The sequence below is a fragment of the Oncorhynchus mykiss genome, chromosome 17 (genome assembly GCF_013265735.2).
Source record: "Oncorhynchus mykiss isolate Arlee chromosome 17, USDA_OmykA_1.1, whole genome shotgun sequence".
NCBI classification, from domain to species: Eukaryota; Metazoa; Chordata; class Actinopteri; order Salmoniformes; family Salmonidae; genus Oncorhynchus; species Oncorhynchus mykiss.
The window spans coordinates 21,898,981-21,923,878 of record NC_048581.1 but is presented as its reverse complement, the minus strand read 5'-3'; the positions used below and the strand labels follow the sequence as shown (position 1 = coordinate 21,923,878).

Below are 24,898 nucleotides of genomic sequence, written 5' to 3'. Positions count from 1 at the left end.
AGTAAGGGCTGTCAAACCTGTCAGGAACTCAATTAGAGAATCAACCACACCTGAGTACATTTCTGAATTCCAAATCAGCCGCTACACCTACCACTTAGTCACTTATGGGCATTTGAAACGATCAGATAGGTTATAGCAATATGGTAATTGCATCACCTTGCCTTCTGATAGGGTGGATGCAATTGTTGCCATATTGCTTATTCAATCATTTCTGATGCACAGAAGTGTTTAGGCCAGGGTGTAGGATTTAGGGGTCAATTTGGAATTAGGAATCAAATGTAGATCAGGGGCTTACAGCTGTCCTTAATTAGCCAATGACATTAGAAGGGTCTGGGATTTGTTTAAAAGGAGCAACCAAAAAAGCCTGCCAGATACATCATAAGGAATATTATGCTAGGGCTTATACCAGCAATTAGTTCTGATTACTGGGGAGCTTTTGAGGCGCAAAATGGCCGTGATGATTGGAATCGCTTTCAGGTAGGTTTTTAAAAGTATTGCTCTAGTTTGTTTCCCTTGTACTTCAAGTGTTACAGGTAGCTTTGTTTATAACAGACTTTCTTTTTTTAAAGAGTTTCTTGGCTTTGTTGCCTGCTAATTGGCGGGATAACCTGTTCTACATCAAGTGAGTTTCTACACATTAATTTCAAGTAACAGTTGTGGTACCAATAACTTCAAAGGCTGGCATTTTACTTTTTTTCTTTATCTAACCTAGGTGATGGGTATCCTGCACCAGGTTCTGATGCAGCATGGCTCTATACAGGCCCACTTAGGTCTAAAGGATATGGTAATTACAACTCTCCAACAGCTCAATTGCAAGCGCAGCTGACCGAAGAGCAACAGAAACATCTGGGAGCCATCCTGCAAAAGCAACTGGCCCCCATGCCCCAGGCACCTCAGAAAATGTGGTATCCAACTCAAATGCCCCAGCAGGAAAAGCAACCGGCCGCCATGACCCAACAGCAGACGCTATCGGCCTTTTATCCTAAGCAGCTTCAATCAATGTTGTATCCAGCTCAAATGCTGCTGAAGCAACTGACTGCCATGCCCCAGCAAGTGTGGTATCCGCCTAAGCCCCAGAAGCAACTGGCCGCTGATCCTCAAGAGCAGATTGAACTGACCGCCATGCCCCAGCAACCATGGTATCCAGCTCAAAAGCCCCAGCTGCAGAAGCAACCGGCTACTGAACCTCAGCAGCAGAAGGAACCGGCCTCCATAACCCAGCAACCTCAGCAAGTGTTGCATCCAGCTCAAATGCTGCTGAAGCAACTGACTGCCATGCCCCAGCAAGTGTGGTATCCAGCTAAGCCCCAGAAGCAACTGGCCGCTGAACCTCAGCAGCAAATTCAACTGACCGCCATGCCCGGGCTACCTCAGAAAATGTGGTATCCAACTCAAATGCCCCAGCAGGAAAAGCAACCGGCCGCCATGACCCAACAGCAGACGCTATCGGTCTTTTATCCTAAGCAGCTTCAATCAATGTTGTATCCAGCTCAAATGCCCCAGAAGCAACCAGTTACTGAACTTCAGCTTCAGAAGGAACAGGCCTCCATACCCCAGCTACCTCAGCAAGTGTGGTATCCAGTTCAAATTCCTCAGCAGCAAAAGCAACCAGCTACTGGTCCTCAGCAGCAGACGGAACTGACCACCATGTCCCAGAAGCAACCAGCCCCAATGCCTCAACCGCAGAAGCAACAGGCCACTATGCCCCCGCAAGTATGGCATCCAGCTCAAATTCCTCAGCAGCAAAAGCAACCAGCTACTGGTCCTCAGCAGCAGATGGAACTGACCACCATGCCCCAGAAGCAACCGGCTCCAATGCCTATACCGCAGAAACAACCAACAGCTATGCCCCAGAAAGCATGGTATCCAGCTCAAATGCAGCAGAAGCAACCGGCCACCATGCACCAGCAAGCGTGGCATCCAGCTCAATTGCCCCAGCAGCAAAAGCAACCGGCTACTGAACCTCAGCAGCAGAAGGAACCGGCCTCCATAACCCAGGAACCTCAGCAAGTGTTGCATCCAGCTCAAATGCTGCTGAAGCAACTGACTGCCATGCCCCAGCAAGTGTGGCATCCAGCTCAAATGCCCCAGAAGCAACAAACCGCTGAACCTCAGTGGCATCCAGCCAAATTTCCCCAGGAGCAACCAGTCCCTATGCGTCACCTGCAGAAGGAACTGACCGCCATTCCACCACTGAGGCAATCCGCTCAAATTCCCCAGCAGCATAAGCAACCGGCTGCCAAGCATCAGCAATTGTGGCAACTGGCCCCCATTCCCCAGCAGCCTCATGACGTGTGGTATCCAGCTAAAATGGTCCAGAAGCAACAAGCAGCTGCAACTCGGCGGCAGAAGGAACTGACCACCATGCCTCAAGAGTGGCATCCAGCTCAATTTCCCCGGCAGCAGAAGCAACCAGCCCTAATGCTTTTACCGCAGAAGGAACTGACCGCCATACACCAGCAACCTCAGCAAGTGTGGTATCCAGCTCAAATGCCCCAGAACCAACCAACCACTGAACCCCAGCAGCAGAAGCAACCGGCTGCTGAACCTCAGCAGCAGAAGGAACCGGCCACCATGCCCCAGCAACCATGGTATCCAGCTCAAAAGCCCCAGCTGCAGAAGCAACCGGCCGCTGAACCTCAGCAGCAAATTGAACCGACCGCCATTCCTCAGCAAGTGTGGCATCCTGTGCACATTCCCCAGCAGCAACAGGAACTGGCCACCATACCCCAGCAAGTGAGGTATCCAGCTCAAATGCCCCAGAAGCATCTGGCCTTCATGCCTCTACCACAGAAGCAACCGACCACCATGCCCCAGCAAGAGTGGCATCCAGCTCAAATGCCCCAGCAGCAGAAACAACTGGCCACCATGCTGCAGAAGCAACCAGCCCCAATGCCTCAACCGCAGAAGCAACAGGCCACCATGCCCCCGCAAGTATGGCATCCAGCTCAAATGCCTCAGCAGCAAAAGCAACCAGCTACTGAACCTCAGCAGCAAATTGAACCGACCGCCATTCCCCAGCCACCTCAGCAATTGTGGCATCCAGATCAATTTCTCCAGGAGCAGAAGCAACCAGCCACTATGCATCCATTGACCGCCATTCCATCACAACTGTGGCAATCCGCTCAAATGCCCCAGCAGCATAAGCAACCGGCTGCCGTGCTTCAGCAAGTGTGGCATCGGGCACAGAAGCAACCGGCCCCTATGCCCCAGCAGCCTCAAGACGTGTGGTATCCAGCTAAAATGGTCCAGAAGCAACAAGTCGCTGCACTGACCGCCATGCCGCAGACACATCAGCAAGTGTGGCATCCAGCTGAATTTCCCCAGCAGCAGGAGCAACCGACCGCCGTACCCCAGCAAGTGAGGTATCCAGCTCAAATGCCCCAGCAGCGGAAGCAACACACTGCCATGCCACAGCACCAACTGACCCCCATGCCTCAGCAATTATGGCATGTAGCTCAAATGCCCCAGAAGCAACTGGCCCCAATGTCTCAGCAGAAGCACTACGAAAGCACTGAAGATGGTGCCTCTAGTAGCACTCAGGTCAGCATCGTTGAACAGTCGGGTGTCATCCCAATCTATTCCTACAGTTCCAAATCGCACTACGAGAATGGCAGAACTGTCTTCTCCCAAACCCGCTACACTCCTAGGGAGGCTATCCCTGTTGACAGTGGAAGTGCGCCCAAGGACAGTTTTGTTGGTACTGGTGCACCAAGTGTATATCCATCACTAGTGAAGGATTCTGCAAGCTAATGGTTCACTTTAACCTGCTCTGATCTTTGCTCTCTGAATTTGAAGTCCTTTGTACTAACCATATCTTTCAACAGGAAAATGTAATGGATTCATCCTCTAGAAGCTAATGGTGAGAATTGTTTTTGACATTGGTTACTTAACATTCTGTGTTGCTGACACTGCATTTCTTTCTGCTTTTGTTTCGACCAGGAAGTTGCTGGTGCTCTTGCTACGCTAGAGTGAGGGAGTACATGAACCATTTTACTTTACAAAATGCCTTGTCTCTTTGAAATAATGGTTCTCGTGTCCATTGCTTTCTAATTGAGAACAGGTGGTGTTCAGTCTGTAGTAAAAATGACTGTTCAGTTAATTCTTTGGTTTTCTAATCTTTTACCTTTGCTACTGATTGTTCAAAATAAAAGCTTGGGTCTACATAAGAGCATTTGTCAAGGGGTGAGTTGTCAGACATTCTTCATATGTTCATACTTAGATGTAGGCATGCATTGTATACAATGAGACGCAGATGCGTAAGGGCGACAGGCGGATGCAGTGGATTGAGACGCAGCCCATTCAATGTTCTAGCTTCAACTGGATTTTGATGGGCCTTTTACTTTGACTGCCTCAATACTCTTCACCTGTAGCCCATTCCTCCTAGTCCATTTCTTGTACCACAGGCTCCTATGGAATGGATTCGGTGTATTTGATTTTTACGATGCCTGGAACGGTTTAACCGATCAATTAACAAATATATTCTGTACAGACGGTCTTTGAACATGAACATTTTTCTTAACCAATTATTAATCTAACTGCGTAGTATGAGAATTCAGCTCTTAAATGGATCCATTAAGTTCCAAAGAGGAAGCTGGTAGGCACTAGCATGACAGTTTAGCTAGCATAATATGTCACCCAGGATTTTGGGACAACTTGACATAGTTGACTGTTTGGCCAGACTCATAAACATGAACTAAATTGTGTATACATTGAATTTTCTACAAGAATTTACACTTTGCTGTTGGACCATCTCTTGTCTAGCGTACGTCAACAGACAACTTCATTTAATTTGTCACAGTATGGAATTTTTGGACACAATCTCGTGTGTGTGTGCAGCCTTTTTGCACAACACATTTCTACCGGACCACTGAGGTTGCACCTGCAAAAGGCCCTGGCAGGAACTTCATTAGCCTGCATTAAAAGGTGCACTTGATTAAGCTCACCCAATGCAATGGCTAGTTCGATTTCACTCTACAAAACCATTGGATTGGTCCACTATCCTCTAGACCCAAATCGCTATAGACATATCTATCCTACCCTGCCTAAGGTCTTCGAAAGCCAAGTCAACAAGCAGATTACCGACCATATCGAATCCCACCTTACCTTCTCCGCTATGCAATCTGGTTTCAGAGCTGGTCATGGTGCACCTCAGCCATGTTCACTACTAGCTGTAGTTTGTTTCCTATTCTCTTCCAGGTTTTAAAAGGCATCTGTGTTAACTGACTAGGATAGAAAAACATTTAATATTCCTTGAATTTGTTGCCTGTTAATTGGAGGGATAACCTATCCTCCACCTAAATGTGTGTTCGTGCTATACAGTCATTCAGTTAAAATAACACTTTGTATAGTGCTGATAACTTTAATAAATTATGGCATTTTACTATGCTGAATTCTCTTGGTTCCTAGGTAATTATCAATCTAAAAAGACACCAGCTCCTATTCTAAAGCAACAAAAGGAACCAACTGAACCCCATGACTCAGCAATTGTGGCATGTAGCTCAAATGCTCCAGAAGCAACTGGCCCCATGTCTCAGCAGAAGCACTAAAGATGGTGGTTATGGTAGCTCTCCGGCCAGCATCGTTGAACAGTCAGTTCTCATCCCAATCCGTTCCTACAGTTCCAAATCGCACTACGAGAATGGCAAAACTGTCTTCTCCCAAACCCGCTACACTCCTGGGAACATTGTCTGTTAAGAGTGGAAAAGCTCCCAATGACAGTGTTGGCATATTTGAACCAAGCACATACTCACCACTAATAAAGGATCAAGGATCAAGTTATCGTGCAACTTTAATCTGAACTTCACTTTGCTTTCTGAATTTGAAGTCCTTTTTACTAACCGTGTTTCGGCCAACAGAAGAATCTAATGTTGGACTCATCCTTTAGAAGCTGATGGTGAGACTTTTAATGTCAAATTGATTAAATAAGATTTTGTTGCTGACACTTTTTAAATTTCTTTCAGGTTTTAGTCATGCTTTTGTTTTGACCAGGAAGTTGCCGGTGCTCTTGCTACTCTTGCATGATTGAATCAATAAAAATGTGTCATTGAAATACTGAGGGTTCTCCTGTGCCCACTGTGCTTGCTGATTTCAAACAGATAATGTGGGTTGTCAGTGCAGTTTGTAGTAAAAGAGAATGTGGCTCAGTTTTCAAATATCTGGGGTTTACATTTGCTACCGGTTATTCAAAGATTGGCTCTACATTAGTGTTGTCAAGTCGCGAAATGTCAGACCTTCCTCATGGTCATATTTTGTGTATATTGACACCCTTTCAAATGACTGGATTCGGCTATTTTGTCCTCACCGGAGTATAAAATCGAGCACACAGCCATGCATGCAGCCTTACTGAAGAGCTCAGTGACTTTCAACGTGGCACAGTCATAGGATGACACTTTTCCAAGTCAGTTTGTCAAATGTTACCCCGGTCAAATAAGTTAATGTGATAGGCCACACAAACTCTCAGAACAATGCTGTACCGCATAATCGTCTGTCCTCGGTTACAACACTTGGTGTAAAGCTCGCTGCCATTGGACTCTATCGCAATGGAAGGGAGTTCTCTGGAGAGACTGATCACTACATCGGGCAGACGCTACCTGCCCGACTGCATAGTGCCAACTAAAGTTTGGAGGGATAATGGTCTCGGGCTGTTTTTGATGGCTTGGGCAAGACCGCTTTGTTCCAGTGAAAGGAAATCTTAACGCTACAGCGTACAGTAACATTCTAGACAATTCTGTGGTTCCAACTGTGGTAACAGTTTGGGAGAAGGCCCTTTGCCGTTTCAGCAGGACAATGCCCCTGTGCACAACGCAAGGTCCATACAGAAACAGTTTGGTGTGGAAGAATTTGATGGGCCTGCGAAGAGCCTTGACCTCAACCCTATCGAACACCTTTGGGATGAATTGGAACGCCGACTGCGAGCCAGGCCTAATCAATCAACATCAGTTTCTGACCCCATTAATACTGTTGCGGCTAAATTGTATTTTTTATTTTACCTTTTATTTAACTAGGCAAGTCAAGAACAAATTCTTATTTTCAATGACGGCCTAGGAACAGTGGGTTAACTGCCTGTTCAGGGGCAGAACGACAGATTTGTACCTTGTCAGATCTGGGATTTGAACTTGCAACCTTCCGGTTACTAGTCCAACGCTCTAGATGTAGTTATGTAAGCATGCATTGTACACGGTGTTGACAATCCAGACGTAACATAAGGAATTGTTTTAAACGTTCAACCATGATCAATTAGCTGTATGAATCTTTGGGACACTTTAGGTATCAACATTTTATCGCAATGTTTTGATAAAATATAGAATTGTGCCTTTGCTACTATAGCCCACAGAAACACATTGAATAACACCTTTTTTATAAATGGCAAAGTTTTGAAGTCTGTCCAATATCTAGGTGATGGCACATATTTAACCCTTTATGGATGTTGGCACAACTACCTCCATACTTCCATTAGTTTGTATGGGTTACCTTCAGATTAGTATGTGAAACTTGTTGGGGTCGTAGAGCAAAACGGAACCATGTTTGCGTCTCCCCTTTCCATAGTGGTCATAATAGTTTGTAGGCCAAACCGATCAGACGCCACAGACGCTTTCGTGAGAAGATGGATTTCAGTTATGTCACATGGTCTGACAAACTCAGCTGTAGCTCGGCCCCGTACACCAGATGCGGAAGGGCGACATGGGCAGGCGGATAAAGTGGATTAAGATGCAGCCCATGCAAAAACCTGATATTTCTAGCTTAAATGTATAGATTTTTTTGTTGTTTCCTATATTGATTCACATGAGCGTCAATAGATTTTTAACCTATAGCTCATTCTTCAAGTCCATTTATCGATCCACAGGGTCTTAAAAAGTGGATTCAGTGTACTTGATCTTTACAATGCCTGGAACGGTTTAACCTATCAATAAACAAAGATATTCCCAAACAGACAACAGAACGTCAACAAAGCCTCCTTCACTCATGCTGCCAAACATACCCTCGTAAAACTGACTATCCTACCGATCCTTGACTTCAGTGATGTCATTTACAAAATAGCCTCCAACACACTACTCAGCAAATTGGATGCCGTCAGCAAATTCCATCCGTTTTGTCACCAAAGGCCCATATACTACCAACCACTGCGACATGTATGCTCTCGTTGGCTGGTCCTCGCTACATATTCGTCGCCAAACCCACTGGCTCCAGGTCATCTATAAGTCTTTGCTAGGTATAGTTCCGCCTTATCTCAACTCACTGGTCACCATAGCAACACACACCCCTAGCACGCACTCCAGCAGGTATATTTCACTGGTCATCCCCAAAGCCAACACCTCCTTTGGCCACCTTTCCTTCCAGTTCTCTGCTGCCAATGACTGGAACGATTTGCAAAAATCACTCAAATTGGAGACTTATGTCTCCCTCACTAACTTTAAGCGTCGGCTGTCAGAGCAGCCTAGTTAGCCACCAATTGTGCAAGTTCTCCCACTTAAAAAGATGACAGAGGCCTGTAATTTTCATCATAGGTTCACTTCAACTATGACAGACAAAACGAGAAAAACGATCCCCAAAATCAAATTGTAGCATTTCTAATGAATTTATTTGCAAATTATGGTGGAAAATAAGTATTTGGTCACCTACAAACAAGCAAGATTTTTGGCTCTCACAGACCTGTAACGTCTTCTTTAAGAGGCTCCTCTGTCCTCCACTCGTTACCTGTATTAATGCACCTGTTTGAACTTGTTATCAGTATAAAAGACACCTGTCCACAACCTCAAACAGTCACACTCCAAACTCCACTAGGGCCAAGACCAAAGAGCTGTCAAAGGACACCAGAAACAAAATTGTAGACCTGCACCAGGCTGGGAAGACTGAATCTGCAATAGGTAAGCAGCTTGGTTTGAAGAAATCAAATGTGGGAGCCATTATTAGGAAATGGAAGACATACAAGACCACTGATAATCTCCCTCGATCTGGGGCTCCACGCAAGATCTCACCCCTTTGGGTCAAAATGATCACAAGAACGGTGAGCAAAAATCCCAGAACCACACGGGGGGACCTAGTGAATGACCTGCAGAGAGCTGGGACCAAAGTAACAAAGCCTACCATCAGTAACACACTACGCCGCCAGGGACTCAAATCCTGCAGTGCCAGACGTGTCCACCTGCTTAAGCCAGTACATGTCCAGGCCCGTCTGAAGTTTGCTAGAGAGCATTTGGATGATCCAGAAGAAGATTGGGAGAATGTCATGTGGTCAGATGAAACCAAAATATAACTTTTTGGTAAAAACTCAACTCGTCGTGTTTGGAGGACAAAGAATGCTGAGTTGCATCCAAAGAACACCATACCTACTGTGAAGCATGGGGGTGGAAACATCATGCTTTGGGGCAGTTTTTCTGCAAAGGGACCAGGACGACTGATCCGTGTAAAGGAAAGAATGAATGGGGCCATGTATCGTGAGATTTTGAGTGAAAACCTCCTGCCATCAGCAAGGGCATTGAAGATGAAACGTGGCAGGGTCTTTCAGCATGACAATGATCCCAAACACACCGCCCGGGCAACGAAGCAGTGGCTTCGTAAGAAGCATTTCAAGGTCCTGGAGTGGCCTAGCCAGTCTCCAAATCTCAACCCCATAGAAAATCTTTGGAGGGAGTTGAAAGTCTGTGTTGCCCAGCAACAGCCCCAAAACATCACTGCTCTAGAGGAGATCTGCATGGAGGAATGGGCCAAAATACCAGCAACAGTGTGTGAAAACCTTGTGAAGACTTACAGAAAACGTTTGACCTTTGTCATTGCCAACAAAGGGTATATAACAAAGTATTGAGATAAACTTTTGTTATTGACCAAATACTTATTTTCCAAAATAATTTGCTAATAAATTCATTAAAAATCCTACAATGTGATTTTCTGGATTTTGTTTTCTCATTTTGTCTGTCATAGTTGAAGTGTACCTATGATGAAAATTACAGGCCTCTCTCATCTTTTTATGTGGGAGAACTTGCACAATTGGTGGCTGACTAAATACTTTTTTGCCCCACTGCATATCACTCCAGTGTAAATTGCTAAATTGTCATTACTTTGCCACTATTGGCCTATTTATTGCCGTACCTCCTTACTTCATTTGCACACATTGTATACATATTTCTCTATTGTGTTATTGACTGTACGTTTGTTAATCCCATGTGTATCTGTGTGGTTGTTTTTGTCGCACTGCTTTGCTTTATCTTGGCCAGGTCGCAGTTGTTAATGAGAACTTGTTCTCAACTGGCCTAACTGGTTAATTAAATAAAGGCAAAATAAAAAAAATAAGAACAAGTCAATTTTTCTAAACCAAGTATTGTTGGTGAAATCATCTAACTACATAGTATGAGAACTCAGACCTTAAATGAATCCATTTAAGTTCCAATGATGAAGCCGGCAAGGCACTAGCAGGGAAGCTTAGCTAGCATAATGTGTCATATGGAACTCATTCACAAACATTGACACAAATTAGCACATTTGCCTGCTGTAGTCGACTGCCTGTTTGGCCAAAGACTCATGATACGGGATGAAATTGTATATGCATTCTTTGTGAGACGCAGAGTAGGTGAACGGATGATTTCCGCATGTCTGGTTCCCACCATGAAGCATGGAGGATGAGGTGTGATGGTGTGGGGGTGCTTTGCTGGTGACGCGGTCTGTGACTTATTTAGAATTCAAGGTACAGTGGCTACCACAACATTCTGTAGCTATACTCCATCCCATCTGGTTTGCGCTTAGTGGGACTATCACTTGTTTTTCAATAGGACAAATGACCCAACACATCTCCAGGCTGTGTAAGGTCTATTTGGTCAAGAAGGAGAGTGATGGAGGGCTGCATCAGATGACCTGGCCTCCACAATCACCCGACCTCAACCCAATTGAGATGCTTTGGCATGAGTTGGACCATAGAGTGAAGGAAAAACAGCCAACAAGTCCTCAGCACATGTGGGAACTGGTTCAAGACTGTTGGAAAAGCATTCCAGATGAAGCTGGTTGAGAGAATGCCAAGAGTGTGCAAAGCTGTCATCAAGGCGAAGTGAGGCTACTTTGAAAAAGCTAAAATATATTTTTGCACAACACACTTCTACCGGAAGACTGAGGTTGCACCTGCAAAAGCCCCTGGCAGGATCTTAGTTAGCATGAAATGAAGGTGCACTTGATTAAGCTCACCCAGTGCACCGGGTAGATAGAGTTCACTCTTTAAAACCATTGGATTTGTCCATGAATGCGCAAACCCTCCAGTACACCAGCTGAATGAAATCAAGCGCACCTAACCCCAATTGGGAAATTGGACCAATGGAAATTATGTTCAGTGGCTTGCAGATGTACCTAATTAACCAGCCAGATTAGAAAGGGCTAGGATTCCTTTGTAAGGCGCAGCAAAAAAGACAATCAGATACAATATCAGGGATCTCCTGGTAAGTTTTCTGGCTACCATTAGTTCTGAATACTGAGGATTTGATGAGAAAAATGGCTGTGAGTTTTGAAATATCTTTGAGGTAAGTTGTATGGCTCTAGTTTGATTCCCTTGTCTTCCATGTTTTAAAGGTATTTAACTGACTAGGATGTTTTTATTTTTATTTAGAATTTCTTGGATTTGTTGCCTGCTAATTGGAGGGATAACCTGTTATCCTCCACCTAAAGGTTTGTTTTGTTCTGCACATTTAATTCAGTAAAAGTAACACTGTATAAATAGCAGAACTTCAAATGCTGGCATTTTACGATATTAAACTTTCTTTTCTTTTGTAGGTAATTATAGATATATTCCCCAAAATATATTAAAAGGAACTGGCCACAATGCAGGTGAAGCTACCGGCTCCCGTTCCTCGGCAGGTGAAGCTACCGGCTCCCGTGCCTCGGCAGGTGAAGCAGCCACCCATAATGCCTCCGCAAGCGTCACGACTGGCCCAAATACCTTAGGTGGAGCAACCGGATCCCGTGCCTCAGCAGCAGAAGCAGCCACCCACAATGCTTCTGCAAGAGTCACGACTGGCCCAAATACATTAGCTGAAGCAACTGGCCACAATGCTTCATCAAGCGCCACGACTGGCCACAGTGCCTTGGCAGCGGAAGCAACTGTCCACAGTGCCGTGCAAGCGGCCACCCATAATGCCTCTGCAAGCATCACGACTGGCCCAAATACCTTAGGTGGAGCAACCGGATCCGGTGACTCAGAAGCAGCCACCCACAATGCCTCTGCAAACATCACGACTGGCCCAAATACCTTAGGTGAAGAAGCTGGCCACAGTGCCTCGGCAGCGGAAGCAACTGGCCACAGTGCCGTGCAAGCGGCCACCCAAAATACCTCGGCAGGTGTGGCTACTGGCCAAAATACCTTTGAAGCAACTGGCCACAATGCTTCATCAAGCGTCACGACTGGCCCAAATACCTTAGGTGGAGCAACCGGATCCCGTGCCTCAGAAGCAGCCACCCACAATGTTTCATCAAGCGCCACGACTGACCCAAATGCCTTAGGTGAAGCAACTGGCCACAATGTTTCATCAAGCGTCACGACTGGCCCAAATACCTTAGGTGGAGCAACCGGATCCTGTGCCTCAGAAGCAGCCACCCACAATGCTTCATCAAGCGTCACGACTGGCCCAAATGCCTTACGTGAAGAAGCTGGCCACATAGCCTCGGCAGTGGAACCAACTGTCCGCAGTGCCATGGAAGCGGCCACCCACAATGCCTCAGCAAGCATTGTGACTGGCCCAAATACCTTAGCTGAAGCAACCGGCCACGGTACCTCATCAGGTGCGGAATTTGGCTCAAATGCCTCGGCAGAAGCGACAGGCGCCCTTGCCTCGGCAGAAGCGACAGGCGCCCTTGCCTCGGCAGAAGCGACAGGCGCCCTTGCCTCGGCAGAAGCGACAGGCGCCCTTGCCTCGGCAGAAGCGACAGGCGCCCTTGCCTCGGCAGAAGCGACAGGCGCCCTTGCCTCGGCAGAAGCGACAGGCGCCCTTGCCTCGGCAGAAGCGACAGGCGCCCTTGCCTCGGCAGAAGCGACAGGCGCCCTTGAACAGGTGGGCCAACTCCTCAAGCAACATGGATTTTAGCAGCAGTGATGTTTCTCAGGATTTTGGGTCTGACGGTGACAATGAAAGCACCCAATGTGTTAGCTCCAGCAGCATTCAAGGCAGCATCGTTGAACAGTCAGTTCTCATCCCAAAATTGTTACAAATCTGTGTATGAGAATGGAAAAACTGTCTACTCCAAAACCTGCCACACCATTGGGGAGGTTATACCATTTTGATAGCGGAGATACTCTCAAGGACTGTAGTGACGTTGGCATCTCTGAACCAACCATATCCCCACCTGCTAAAGGAGCCCTACCACAAGGGAATGTCTACTGGGATGTAATGTACAACTTTTACACTCACCTGCACTTTGCGTTCTGATTTTGAAATAATTTGTACTAATCATCTATCAACAGAATTGCAATGGTAGATTCATCCTTTAGATGCCAATTCCAAGCTGTTGCTGACACTTTAAGCTTCCACTGTATGCTTTTGTGTTGGCCAGGGAGTTGCTGCTGCTCATGCTACCCTGCATTACTTGTAAAACAATAAAATATTGTACCTTTAAGTGCCTCCTTGTGTTTTGAAATACTGTGTGTTTAATGTCTACCTTTGGCTTGCTGGTTGAGAACAGTGTTGGTTGCCAGTGCAATTTGTAGTAAAAGGGAATGTGGTTCACCGTTCCTAATCTTTTAGATTTGAAATATATAATGACTTATCTTTGCTGCTGGTTGACAAATCCCAAGATTGGCTCTACGTTAAAGCCACTGACCATCAATATCCCGTTCGGGATGCTGAAGCATTTTATTTGTGTTGACATGTTTTACAAAAACCTGAGAGCTTGTACCCCGGAGATGGGCTACTGTGGCATGTAAACCTCAATTCTGTTTTTGTGGTGAAACGGAGCCTGTGCATACATCTCATGGTGGTCTGACTCTGTCAAATTCATTTAAAGTGGGCTACTTGCTCAGTTTGCTCCACCATAACTGAGCTTAAAGGCTACTTTCACCCCTAATTTAAAGAGGTTTCTGTTTACTTTAGGTAGGCCATTTGTCAACTATATTTTAATACATGCAGCTTCTCTTCTGTCAACTTGTTGCCCCAGAAGACTAAAGTAGTGCTCACAAATGTCTTACGTTGATAGAATGAATGCATTAGTAATCTTAACAGGTAAAATGATTTAAGGACCAGGTAGCATGCTAGAACACAGTGGAAACATTGGTCCTGTGCCAAATGTCATTTTGACACATTTTAAGGAAATGGAAAGCTGAGAATGGTAACTTCAGGTAGTCTTGGGTGTGTATTGTATAAGATTGAAATGCTGTCTGCTTGCAAAAGTGTCAAAGATTACACATTACATGTGCATTTTCCCCGCGAGGCTGAGAGAAATATTTCTCCTGTTCCCAAGACAATTTAAAGATTCATTTTTATCATTTCACTGCAACTGACGGTCATATAAACTCTGCAAAAAAATAAACTTTATTTCCAGCAAACTTAACATGTAAATATTTGTATGAACGTAAGATTCTACAACTGAGACAACCTGAACAAGTTCCACAGACATAACAGAAATAGAATTGTGTCCCTGAACAAAGGGGGAGTCAAAATCAAAAGTAACAGTATCTGGTGTGCATCTCATGGACTGCACCAGATTTGCCAGTTCTTGCTGTGCGATGTTACTCCACTCTTCCACCAAGGCACCTGCCAGTTTCCGGACATTTCTCGGAGGAATTACCCTAGTCCTCACCCTCCCATCCAACAGGTCCCAGACGTGCTCAATGGGATTGAGATCTGGGCTCTTCGCCTGCCATGACAGAATGCTGACATCCCTGTCTTGCAGGAAATCACGAGCAGTATGACTGGTGGCATTGTCATGTCAGGATGCGCCTGCAGGAAGGTTACCACATAAGGGAGGAGGATGTCTTCACTGTAACACACAGCGTTGATTGCCTACAGTGACAAGCTCAGTCCGATGATGCTGTGACACACCGCCCCAGACCATGACGGACGCTCCACCTCCAAATCGATCCCGCTCCAGAGTACAGGCCTCTGTGTAACACTCATTCCTTCAACGATAAATGCGAATCCGACCATCACCCAAGGTGAGACACAACCGTGACTCGTCAGTGAAGAGCACTTTTTGCCAGTCCTGGCTGGTCCAGCGACCCTGGGATTGTGCCCATGGGCAACGTTGTTGCCGGTGATGTCTGGTGAGGACCTGCCTTACAACAGGCCTACAAGCCCTCAGTCCAGCCTCTCTCAGCCTATTGCGGACAGTCTGAGCACTGATGGTGGGATTGTGCGTTCCTGGTGTTAATTTAAAAAAAATGTATTTCACCTTTATTTAACCAGGTAAGCTAGTTGAGAACAAGTTCTCATTTACAACTGCGACCTGGCCAAGATAAAGCAAAGCAGTGCGACACAAACAACACAGAGTTACACATGGAACAAACAAGCGTACAGTCACTAACACAATAGAAAAAAAAAACATTTTATATACAGTGTGTGCAAATAGCGTGGAGAGGTAAGACAATAAATAAAACATAGTAGCGAAGTAATTACCGTTCAGAAAATTAACACTGGAGTGATAGATGAGCAGATGATGATGTGAAAGTAGAAATACTGGTGTGCAAAAGAGCAGAAAATAAAATAAAAACAATATGGGGATGCGGTAGGTAGATTGGGTGGGCTATTTACATATGGGCTATGTACACCTGCAGCGATCGTAGCTGCTCAGATAGCTGATGTTTAAAGTTAGTGAGGGAAATATAAGTCTCCATCTTCAGTGATTTTTGCAATTCGTTCCAGTCATTGGCAGCAGAGAACTGGAAGGAAAGGTGGCCAAATGAGGTGTTGGCTTTGGGGATGATCAGTGAGATATACCTGCTGGAACGTGTGCTACAGGTGGGTGTTGTTATCGTGACCATTGAGCTGAGATAAGGCGGAGCATAGACTTCTAGATGGCCTGGAGCTAGAGGGTCTGGCGACGAATGTGTAGCGGGGGCCAGCCGACTGGAGCATACAGGTCGCAGTGGTGGGTGGTTTAAGGGGCTTTAGTGACAAAACGGATGGCACTGTGATAGACTGCATCCAGTTTGCTGAGTAGAGTATTGGAAGCTATTTTGTAAATGACATCGCCAAAATCGAGGATCGGTAGGATAGTCAGTTTTACGAAGGTATGTTTGGCAGCGTGAGTGAAGGAGGCTTTGTTGCGAAATGGGAAGCCGATTCTAGATTTAATTTTGGATTGGAGATCCAAAATTCTGGGAGGAGAGTTCTGGAAGGAGAGTTTACAGCCTAGCCAGACACCTAGGTATTTGTAGTTGTCCACATATTCTAAGTCAGAACCGTCCAGAGTGGTGATGCTAGTCGGGCGGGTGCGGGCAACGATCGGTTGAAAAGCATTCATTTGGTTTTACTAGCGTTTAAGAGCAGTTGGAGGCCACGGAAGGAGTGTTGTATGGCATTGAAGCTCGTTTGGAGGTTAGTTAACACAGTTTCCAAAGAAGGGTGAGATGTATACAGAATGGTGTTGTCTGCGTAGAGGTGGATCAGGGAATCACCCGCAGCAAGAGCGACATCGTTGATATATACAGAGAAAAGAGTCGGCCCGAGAATTGAACCCTGTGGTACTCCTATAGAGACTGCCAGAGGTCCGGATTTGACACACTGAACTCTGTCTGAGAAGTAGTTGGTGAACCAGGTGAGGCAGTCATTTGAGAAACCAAGGCTGTTGAGTCTGCCGATAAGGATACGGTGATTGACAGTCGAAAGTCTTGGCCAGGTCGATGAAGACGGCTGCACAGTACTGTCTTTTATCGATGGCGGTAATGATATCGTTTAGTACCTTGAGCGTGGCTGAGGTGCACCTGTGACCAGCTCGGAAACCGGATTGCACAGCGGAGAAGGTAGGGTGGGATTCAAAATGGTGAGTGATCTGTTTATTAACTTGGCTTTCGAAGTATTGAGAAAGGCAGGGCTGGATGGATATAGATCTATAACAGTTTGGGTCTAGAGTGTCATCCCCTTTGAAGAGCGGGATGACCGCGGCAGCTTTCCAATCTTTAGGGATCTCGGACGATATGAAAGAGAGGTTGAACAGACTGGTAATAGGGGTTGCAACAAGGGCGGCAGATAATTTTAGAGGGTCCAGATTGTCTAGGCCAGCTGATTTGTACGGGTTGCAGCTCTTTCAGAACATCTGCTATCTGGATTTGGGTGAAGGAAAAGCTGAGGAGGCTTTGGCAAGTAGCTGCGGCAAGTAGCTGTGTAACTCTGCAGTTGTTGCCATCCTGTACCTATCCCGCAGGTGTGATCTTCAGATGTGCCGATCCTGTGCAGGTGTTGTTACACGTGGTCTGTCACTGCAAGGACGATCAGCTGTCTGTCCTGTCTCCCTGTAGTGCGGTCTTAGGCGTCTCACAGTAGGGACATGGCAATTTATCACCCTGGCCCCATCTGCAGTCCTCATGCCTCCTTGCAGCATGCCTAAGGCACGTTCACCCAGATGACCAGGGACCCTGGGCATGGTGTTTTTCAGAGTCAGTAGAAAGGCCTCTTTTAGTGTCCTAAGTTTTCATAACTGTGACCTTATTTGCCTACCGTCTGTAAGCCGTTAGTGTCTTAACAACCGTTCAACAGGTGCATGTTCATTAATTGTTTGAACAATTGAACAAGCATGTGTTTAAACCCTTTACAATGAAGATCTGTGAAGTTATTTGGATTTTTACAAATTATCTTTGAAAGACAGGGTCCTGAAAAAGGGACGTTTCTTTTTTTGCTGAGTTTATTACATGTGAGGTTATAGTCCTGCCGTCAGTGTCCATATTACAGTTACTATTCCATTTAACCCATACACTTAAATGAGGAATATTCTGTTTATTCATGGATAAAGGGATACTCATGAGCGGGATATTAAAAGTACATGTAAAGAGCTCATCCCGAGTAAGACCTTATGTGGGATATGAGCTACAATCCAGACTGCTGTGCTCATGTTAACATGGTCAACGTCCAGTGGGGAAATGTCAGACCTTATTCATACAGTATGTTCATACTTTAGATGTAGTTATATGTAGGCATCAAATTGTATTAGTCAATTGCACCGAATGCAACAGGTCCTTACAGTGAAATGCTTACTTACAAGCCCCTAAGAAACAATGCAGTTTAAAAACAAATATGACTAAGAATAAGAAATAAAAGTAACAAGTATTTAAAGAGCAGCAGTAAAATAACAATAGCGAGACTATATACAGGGGGATACAGAGCCAATGTGCAGGTGCACCGTTTAGTTGAGGTAATATGTAGGTGGAGTTATTAAAGTGACTATGCATAGATGATAACCACAGAGAGTAGCAGCGGTGTAAAGGGGGGATGCAAATAGTCTGATTAGCCATTTAACTAGATGCTCAGGAGTCTTATGGTTTGGGGGTAGAAGCTGTTTAGAAGCCTCTTGGACCTAGACTTGGTTCTCCGGTACAGCTTGCCGTGCGGTAGCAGAGAAAACAGTCTATGACTAGGGTGTCTGGAGTCTTTTTTTTAGGGCCTTCCTCTGACACGGCCTAGGACAGAGGTCCTGGCATGGCAGGAAGCTTGGCCCCAGTGATGTACTAGGCCGTTCGCGCTACCCTCTGTAGTGCCTTGCGGTCGGAGGCTGAGCAGTTACCATACCGGGCAGAGATGCAACCAGCCAGGATACTCTCGATGGTGCAGCTGTAGAACCTTTAGAGAATATGAAGACCCATGCCAAATCTATTCAGTCTCCTGAGGGGGAATAGGTTTTGTCGTGCCCGCTTCACAACTGTCTTGGTGTACTTGGACCATGTTGGTGATGTATTGTTGGTGATGTGGACACCAAGGAACTTGAAGCTCTCAACCTGCTCCACTACAGCCCCGTCGATGAGAATGGGGGAATGCTCTGTCCTCTCTTTCCTGTAGTCCACCATCAACTCCTTTGTCTTGATCACGTTGAGGGAATGGTTGTTGTCCTTGCACCACACGGCCAGGTCTCTGACCTCCTCCCTATAGGCTGTCTCGTTGTTGTCGGTGGTCAGGCCTACCACTGTTGTGTCGTCGACAAACTGAATGATGGTGTTGGAGTCGTGCCTGGCCGTGCAGTCATGAGTGAACAGGGAGTACAGGAGGGGACTGAGCACGCACCCCTGAGGGGCCTCTGTGTTGAGGATCAGTGTGGCGGATGTGTTATTTCCTACCCTTACCACCTGGGGGTGGCCCGTCAGGAAGTCCAGGATCCAGTTGCAGAGGGAGGTGTTTAGGCCCAGGGTCCTTAGCTTATTGATGAGCTTTGAGGGCACTATGATGTTGAATGCTGAGCTCTAGTCAAAGAATAGCAAAGAATATTAGTGTAGAGTGCAATAAAATTGCATCATCTGTGGATCTGTTAGTGCGGTATGCAAATTGGAGTGGGTCTAGGGTTTCTGGGATAATGGTGTTGATGTGAGCCTTTCAAAGCACTTCATAGCTACAGACGTGAGTGCTACGGGTCGGTAGTCATTTAGGCAGGTTACCTTAGTCCCTGTGCTCAAGAACACTATGGTGGTCTGCTTAAAACATGTTGGTATTACAGACTCGGACTGGGAGAGTTTGAAAATGTCAGTGAAGACACTTGCCAGTTGGTCAGCACCTGCTCGCAGTACACGTCCTGGTAATCCGTCAAGCCCTGCGGTCTTGTGAATGTTGACCTCTTTAAAGGTCTTACACACATCGGCTGCGGAGAGCGTGATCACACAGTCTTCCTGATCAGCTTTTGCTTTCATGCATGTTTCAGTGTTATTTGCCTCGAAGCGAGCATAGAAGTAGTTTAGCTCGTCTGGTAGGCTCGTGTCACTGGGCAGCTCTCTGCTGTGCTTCCCTTTGTAGTCTGTAAAGGGTCGCAAGCCCTGCCACATCCAACGAGTGACAGAGCCGGTGTAGTACGATCAATCTTAGTCCTGTATTGACGCTTTGCATGTTTGATGGTTCGTCAGAGGGCATAGTGGGATTTCTTATAAGCTTCCGGGTTAGCGTCCCGCTCCTTGAAAGCGGCACCTCTAGCCTTTAGCTCAGTGCAAATGTTGTCTGTAATCCATGGCTACTCGTTGGGGTATGTACGTACAGTCACTGTGGGGACGACGTCATTGATGCACTTATTGATGAAGCAAATGACTGATGTGGTGTACTCCTCAATGTCATCGGAGGAATCCCGGAATATAATCCAGTCTGTGCTAGCAAAACAGTCCTGTAGCTTAGCAGCTGCTTCATCTGACCACTTTTTTTATTGATCAAGTCACTGGTGTTTCCTGCTTAAATTACTGCTTGTAAGCAGGAATCAGGAGGATAGAATTATGGTCAGATTTGCCAAATGGAGGGTGAGGGAGAGCTTTGTATGCGTCTCTGTGTGTGGAGTAAAGGTGGTCCAGAGTTTTTTTTTCCCCTCTGGTTGCACATTTAACATGCTGATAAAAATTTTGAAAGATGTATTTCAGTTTCCATACATTCAAGTCCCAGGCTACTAGGAGTACCGTCTCCCGGTGAGCGGTTTCCTGTTTGCTTATGGCAGAATACAGTTCATTCAATGCGGTCTTAGTGCCAGCCTCAGTCTGTGGTGGTATGTAGACAGCTACAAAAAATACAGATGAAAACTCTAGGTAGATAGTGTGGTCCACAGCTTATCATGAGATATTCTACCTTAGGCTGGCAATAGCTCAAGATTTCCTTAGATATTGTGCACCAGCTGTTATTTACAAAAATACATAGTCCACCGCCCCTTCTCTTACCAGACGCCGCTGTTCTATCCTGGAGGATAGCCAGCTGCATGTTGATAATGTCGTCAATCAGCCACGACTCTGTGAAGCATAAGATATTACAGTTTTGAATTAGTCTTCCACGTAGGTCATGTATTTTATTTTCCAATGATTTCACGTTTGCTAGCAGAATGGAAGGATGTGGGGATTTATTCGATGGCCTACTAATTCTCAGAAGGCAGTCCCTTTTTCTCCACCTTCTCTTCAAACAAATCACGGGGATCTGGGCCTGTTCCTGGGAAAGCAGTATGTCATTCACGTCGAGATTGTCGGATTCGTAAAAAAAAAAAAAAAGGATTCTGCCAGTCCTTGCAGTTGCAGTTCTGATGCCCAGAAGTTATTTTCGGTTATAAGAGATAGTAGCGGCAACATTATGTACAAAATAAGTAAAATAATAAGTTCCAAACAACTCAAACGAACAAAAAACACAATTGGTTGGGAATATGTCAATTAACTCAAATATTCTCTACACATGTAGAATGTCTTTGAACATGTACATTTTTCTAAACCAACTACTGTTGCTGAAACATTCACTAACTGCATATTATGAGAATTCTGACCTTCAATTGATCTATTCATTGGAGGGATAACCTGTTATCCTACAGCTAAAAGTGTTTGTTATACACAAATTAATTAAGTAAAAAACAACAGCATTTGAATAGTTCCAATGACTTCAAATTCTGGCATTTTACTATGTTGAACTTTTTGTCTTTGTTTCCAAGGTAAATGATAGATATATTCTCCACACTTCATTAAAAGGAACCTGCTCCTATGTCCCAGCAACAAAAGGAACGGGCTCGCATGCCTCTTCAGCAGAAGCAACCGTCCACAATGCCTCAGCAGAAGCAACCAGCCACAATGCCTCAGCAAGTGTGACGACTGGCGCAAATACCTTAGGTGAAGCAACCGGCTCTCGTGCCTCTGCATTAGAAGCAACCAGCCACAATGACTCGCCAGATGCAACCGTCCATAAATTCCATCAGAAATCACCTGCTTGACTCGCATTACAAATACCTGGACAGCAAGATTTAAACCAGCCTGGTTAAAACTACACCTTGGCATCACATCTTTGTATTATTAGCCTGTCATGTTCAGTCATATAACCAGACTATACCTACAGACAGTTAATGTACTGGCACATGCCTATTTTGATATCTATTTCCCATACTTCTGTCTTTCTCTTTGTCGCTAGCTCTCTCTCGTTTTCTCTCCCTCTCTCTCTCACACTCTCATACAGACAGACAGCAGTGGGTCTGTACCAGTCAGAGGTGAAGGGGTGCTCTTCATCAACAGAGAGAGTGGTGACTATGAAGTGCTCAAGGACCGGCTAGGTCAGGAGCTTTGGTCATTGGGTTTACTTGATAGCTACCTACACAAATAGCTAGCTAGAACAAAGTATTAATAAGATATTGGTTGAAAAGGTGAGATCAGGCAAACCGCTACTGGACCTGAAAAGAGCGACTCACCAAAACCTCTATTATATTGGCTATTTGATTCAGATCTTAAGATAATGTCCCTAATCCACTATTTGGAACAAGTTATTTTGAATCAACTCTTTAATTGCAGCTTGAATTGAATTTGTAAATTGATTCATTGGAGTCAGATGTGTTGCACTGCTTTGTGATCTGAGAAAACCCTTACCAAATGCGGGAGATAAGGAAATGCCCATCAACAAAATTCATATATGTGTATTGAACTACTTTTGACATTGGTCTCGTCCAAAAAAAACACTGATTTTAGTTTTAGTTTCGGGTGCAGAACGTTTTGCTACGCTGTGCCCTACTGAACATAACTATGATTTATTTGTCTCAGTTCCTGTTTGTGCTGGTAAACAAATCAAATCAAATCAAATTTTATTTGTCACATACACATGGTTAGCAGATGTTAATGCGAGTGTAGCGAAATGCTTGTGCTTCTAGTTCCAACAATGCAGTAATAACAAGTAATCTAACTAACAATTCCAAAACCACTGTCTTGTACACAGTGTAAGGGGATAAAGAATATATACATAAGGATATATGAATGAGTGATGGTACAGAGCAGCATAGGCAAGATACAGTAGATGGTATCGAGTACAGTATGTACAAATGAGATGAGTATGTAAACAAAGTGGCATAGTTTAAAGTGGCTAGTGATACATGTATTACATAAGGATACAGTCGATGATATAGAGTACAGTATATACGTATGCATATGAGATGAATAATGTAGGGTAAGTAACATTATATAAGGTAGCATTGTTTAAAGTGGCTAGTGATATATTACATCATTTCCCATCAATTCCCATTATTAAAGTGGCTGGAGTTGAGTCAGTGTCAGTGTGTTGGCAGCAGCCACTCAGTGTTAGTGGTGGCTGTTTAACAGTCTGATGGCCTTGAGATAGAAGCTGTTTTTCAGTCTCTCGGTCCCAGCTTTGATGCACCTGTACTGACCTCGCCTTCTGGATGATAGCGGGGTGAACAGGCAGTGGCTCGGGTGGTTGATGTCCTTGATGATCTTTATGGCCTTCCTGTGACATCGGGTGGTGTAGGTGTCCTGGAGGGCAGGTAGTTTGCCCCCGGTGATGCGTTGTGCAGACCTCACTACCCTCTGGAGAGCCTTACGGTTGAGGGCGGTGCAGTTGCCATACCAGGCGGTGATATAGCCCGCCAGGATGCTCTTGATTGTGCATCTGTAGAAGTTTGTGAGTGCTTTTGGTGACAAGCCGAATTTCTTCAGCCTCCTGAGGTTGAAGAGGCGCTGCTGCGCCTTCTTCACGATGCTGTCTGTGTGAGTGGACCAATTCAGTTTGTCTGTGATGTGTATGCCGATGAACTTAAAACTTGCTACCCTCTCCACTACTGTTCCATCGATGTGGATAGGGAGGTGTTCCCTCTGCTGTTTCCTGAAGTCCACAATCATCTCCTTAGTTTTGTTGACGTTGAGTGTGAGGTTATTTTCCTGACACCACACTCCGAGGGCCCTCACCTCCTCCCTGTAGGCCGTCTCGTCGTTGTTGGTAATCAAGCCTACCACTGTTGTGTCGTCCGCAAACTTGATGATTGAGTTGGAGGCGTGCGTGGCCACGCAGTCGTGGGTGAACAGGGAGTACAGGAGAGGGAGGAGATGTTGTTGCCTACCCTCACCACCTGGGGGCGGCCCGTCAGGAAGTCCAGTACCCAGTTGCACAGGGCGGGGTCGAGACCCAGGGTCTCGAGCTTGATGACGAGCTTGGAGGGTACTATGGTGTTGTAGTCGAGCTGTAGTCGATGAACAGCATTCTCACATAGGTATTCCTCTTGTCCAGATGGGTTAGGGCAGTGTGCAGTGTGGTTGAGATTGCATCGTCTGTGGACCTATTTGGGCGGTAAGCAAATTGGAGTGGGTCTAGGGTGTCAGGTAGGGTGGAGGTGATATGGTCCTTGACTAGTCTCTCAAAGCACTTCATGATGACGGATGTGAGTGCTACGGGGCGGTAGTCGTTTAGCTCAGTTACCTTAGCTTTCTTGGGAACAGGAACAATGGTGGCCCTCTTGAAGCATGTGGGAACAGCAGACTGGTATAGGGATTGATTGAATATGTCCGTAAACACACCGGCCAGCTGGTCTGCGCATGCTCTGAGGGCGCGGCTGGGGATGCCGTCTGGGCCTGCAGCCTTGCGAGGGTTAACACGTTTAAATGTCTTACTCACCTCGGCTGCAGTGAAGGAGAGACCGCAGGTTTTCGTAGCAGGCCGTGTCAGTGGCACTGTATTGTCCTCAAAGCGGGCAAAAAAGTCATTTAGTCTGCCTGGGAGCAAGACATCCTGGTCCGTGACTGGGCTGGATTTCTTCCTGTAGTCCGTGATTGACTGTAGACCCTGCCACATGCCTCTTGTGTCTGAGCCGTTGAATTGAGATTCTACTTTGTCTCTGTACTGGCGCTTAGCTTGTTTGATAGCCTTGCGGAGGGAATAGCTGCACTGTTTGTATTCGGTCATGTTACCAGACACCTTGCCCTGATTAAAAGCAGTGGTTCGCGCTTTCAGTTTCACACGAATGCTGCCATCAATCCACGGTTTCTGGTTAGGGAATGTTTTAATCGTTGCTATGGGAACGACAT

At 45.7% G+C, this 24,898-nt stretch overlaps 2 protein-coding genes across 4 annotated transcripts in view; one reads left to right on the top strand and one right to left on the bottom strand.

Moving 5' to 3' along the window:
- Window positions 1-13,579, bottom strand: part of LOC118940101 (keratin-associated protein 5-2-like) — a 53,639-nt gene extending 40,060 nt beyond the window's left edge. Inside the window, exon 1 of the mRNA XM_036948349.1 lies at window positions 12,798-13,579. Coding sequence (XP_036804244.1) covers window positions 12,798-13,049 — 252 coding nt within the window. The 5' untranslated portion in view covers window positions 13,050-13,579. The remainder of the gene's footprint in view (window positions 1-12,797) is intronic.
- LOC118940360 (transcription factor SPT20 homolog) lies at window positions 341-4,245 on the top strand. 3 transcript variants are annotated; one of them, XR_005036877.1, is made up of 4 exons: window positions 341-477; window positions 570-622; window positions 713-3,862; window positions 3,943-4,245. XR_005036877.1 is itself a non-coding variant. In XM_036949383.1 (4 exons), exons 1-4 carry the CDS (start codon window positions 449-451, stop codon window positions 3,751-3,753), a joined length of 2,646 nt encoding a protein of 881 aa, XP_036805278.1. In that variant the 5' UTR covers window positions 341-448; the 3' UTR covers window positions 3,754-4,245. The 3 variants fall into 3 exon arrangements, 2 of the variants coding, with proteins under 2 accessions (XP_036805278.1, XP_036805277.1); XM_036949383.1 differs by having other exon boundaries at window positions 713-1,017; window positions 1,495-4,245; XM_036949382.1 differs by having other exon boundaries at window positions 713-4,245.
- Window positions 13,580-24,898: the final 11,319 nt, after the last annotated feature.

Excerpts from the sequence above, each read along its gene's own strand:
- LOC118940360 (XM_036949382.1), top strand. The coding sequence starts at position 449 with ATGGCCGTGATGATTGGAATCGCTTTCAG. Across the intron at positions 478-569 it reads ATGATTGGAATCGCTTTCAG|AGTTTCTTGGCTTTGTTGCC; the intron begins GTAGGTTTTTAA and ends CTTTTTTTAAAG. Across the intron at positions 623-712 it reads GATAACCTGTTCTACATCAA|GTGATGGGTATCCTGCACCA; the intron begins GTGAGTTTCTAC and ends TATCTAACCTAG.